The following is a 2308-nucleotide window of genomic DNA, read 5'->3' as shown; positions in this document are numbered from 1 at the left end:
AAAAACACAGAAATCCTATGTTATTCATTTCTCCTGTGTATTCACCTGCCTTTGCCAATCTCTAGCTGTCCTCTCTGCCCTAATCCCACCCCTGCTTTGTAGAGCTTTTTTTTTTTTTTTCCTATCTGACAGCGGAAATTTGGGTGGAGGAAACGCCCACTTCCTCTTTGGAGTTCCGAGTGCGTGGCAGAAAAGGCGGAGTCAGCCCTGCAGAGGATTCGCGCGCGCGCTTGCGGCGGGAGCGAGTGCAGATGGCGGTGGTTTATGCATTTCAGCTTCACTGGAAGTGAGCTCTGTCGCCGAGAACGTCTGGTTTGTTGCTACAGAAACTGACATTGCTGGCTTCAGCGGCAGCCGCTTCTTAGGATAGAGGTAGTTGCTTTCTGCAGAAGTTGCAGGCTTCTTTCCCCAGAATTGCAATAGGCTCACGAGCCCACAGTAGGAGACATGCCTCGGGGGCGGAAGAGTCGGCGCCGCCGTAACGCAAGGGCCGCAGAAGAGAACCGCAATAACCGTAAGATCCAGGCCTCAGAGGCTTCTGAGACGCCGATGGCCTCTTCTCTGGCCCCAAGTACCCCGGAGGACGACCTGAGTGCCCCTGAGGAAGATCCTAGCACTCCGGAGGAGGCCTCCACCACCCCTGAGGAAGCCTCCAGCACTGCTCAAGTGCAAAAGCCCTCGGTAGCCCGGAGCAAATTTCAAGGCACCAAGAAAAGTCTCCTGATGTCCATATTAGCCCTCATCTTCATCATGGGCAACAGCGCCAAGGAGGCCCTGGTCTGGAAAGTGCTTGGGAAGTTGGGGATGCAGCCTGGCCGGCAGCACAGCATCTTTGGAGATCCAAAAAAGGTCGTCACAGAGGAGTTTGTGCGCAGAGGGTACCTGATTTATAAGCCGGTGCCGCGGAGCAGTCCCGTGGAGTATGAGTTCTTCTGGGGACCTAGAGCACACGTGGAATCCAGCAAGCTAAAAGTCATGCATTTTGTGGCAAGGGTGCGTAACCGATGCTCCAAGGACTGGCCATGTAATTATGATTGGGATTCTGAGGATGATGCAGAAGTTGAGGCTATCCTCAATTCAGGTGCTAGGGGTTACAGCGCACCTTAGGGAAATCTGGGGCAGACCCTTGAGGAGGGTTGGAAACATCAAATGTACCCCAAGAAGTAGATTAGCTGGGTTTTGAGTTGAATATGATGGGAAAAGGGGGCATTTGGTAGTTGTGATCAGTGCTGTTTAACTGCAATATAGAGCGTTTGCTCTGGATATTGTATGACTGTATACATTTTAATATAGTGCTGATTAAGGTCAAATTCTGATTAAAATATGAGTGCAGAAAAGATTTTTTTTCTTTTTTCTGTCACTGAGATTTAGTGTAACAGTTTTGCTAACGTTGTAAAATCAGTCCATCATAGTCTGTGATCTGATGCATATTTTATGTCATTGAAATAGGCTATTCTTGAAAGTTGGAAATAACCAGTAATGTGAGAGAAGGATGGGGAGTTCTTTTGTCTGACATTTCTGAAACCTTTGTTTCTCCTGTTGAGTAAAGAAAACTGACAACTACTGTGACTTTACTTACTCTGCCATATAAGAAAGAAAAAAATAAAAGCATAATGACTAGGACACCTTGTTCATTTTTTGACCACCAGTTATATGTGAGGCATCAGTCTAGGTTCCAGGGATACTCCGTGGCACACAGCCCTCAGTTCTAAAGAATGTTCCACATTACACAGGAGATACAAATATGTAAACTGGCAGTGTGGTAAACACTGTAACAGGGAGTGAGGATGGCATGCCATGAAAATGTAGAAACATTTATGTGACCTGTCTTGAGGGTGGGATGGGATAGAGGGGACATCACAGGATTCTATGAGAACCCAAGAGATGCTTAAACAAGTTTGGGGGAATTTGGAAAGGGGCAGAAAAGCATTCTGTGAAAATACTGTGTATCTGGTATTTTTGGATACCTAATCCAGCTTGGAGGGAGGGGGCATTGGCAAAGGGAAGGGATATCACGGGGTACTGTAGAAATAGAAAATACACTTAAATCAGCTTGAGAGGAGGGCAGGGTTGAGAGGGGTGGTTGCAGGAAAAGGACATTGTGGGGTACTACAGAAATTAAAGAGATGGGACTGTCAGGAAATTCTTGGTGAGATGACAACCTGAGTTCTGAAAATACTCTTGAAGATGGAGAAGGGAGTAACTATGGAGGCACTAAAGGCAGTGTGGACATTAGGGAAAAAACAAATTCTCCACTGACCGATTAAGGTTATGTCAAGGGGAAAGTCAAGAAAAAAAAAATAAGGTG

At 46.7% G+C, this 2308-nt stretch overlaps 1 protein-coding gene across 1 annotated transcript; it reads left to right on the top strand.

Annotated features, from left to right (window-relative positions):
• Positions 1–212: 212 nt before the first annotated feature.
• MAGEH1 (MAGE family member H1) lies at positions 213–1623 on the top strand. Its single transcript, XM_032850791.1, has one exon. It carries the CDS (start codon positions 448–450, stop codon positions 1105–1107), a length of 660 nt encoding a protein of 219 aa, XP_032706682.1. The 5' UTR covers positions 213–447; the 3' UTR covers positions 1108–1623.
• The last annotated feature ends 685 nt before the right edge of the window (positions 1624–2308 follow it).

This window comes from Lontra canadensis, unplaced genomic scaffold (assembly GCF_010015895.1).
Source record: "Lontra canadensis isolate GAN:19392208 unplaced genomic scaffold, GSC_riverotter_1.0 scaffold882, whole genome shotgun sequence".
Lineage (NCBI taxonomy): Eukaryota > Metazoa > Chordata > Mammalia > Carnivora > Mustelidae > Lontra > Lontra canadensis.
The sequence above is the reverse complement of the archived record's forward strand: the minus strand, read 5'-3'. Positions and strand labels throughout refer to the sequence as shown.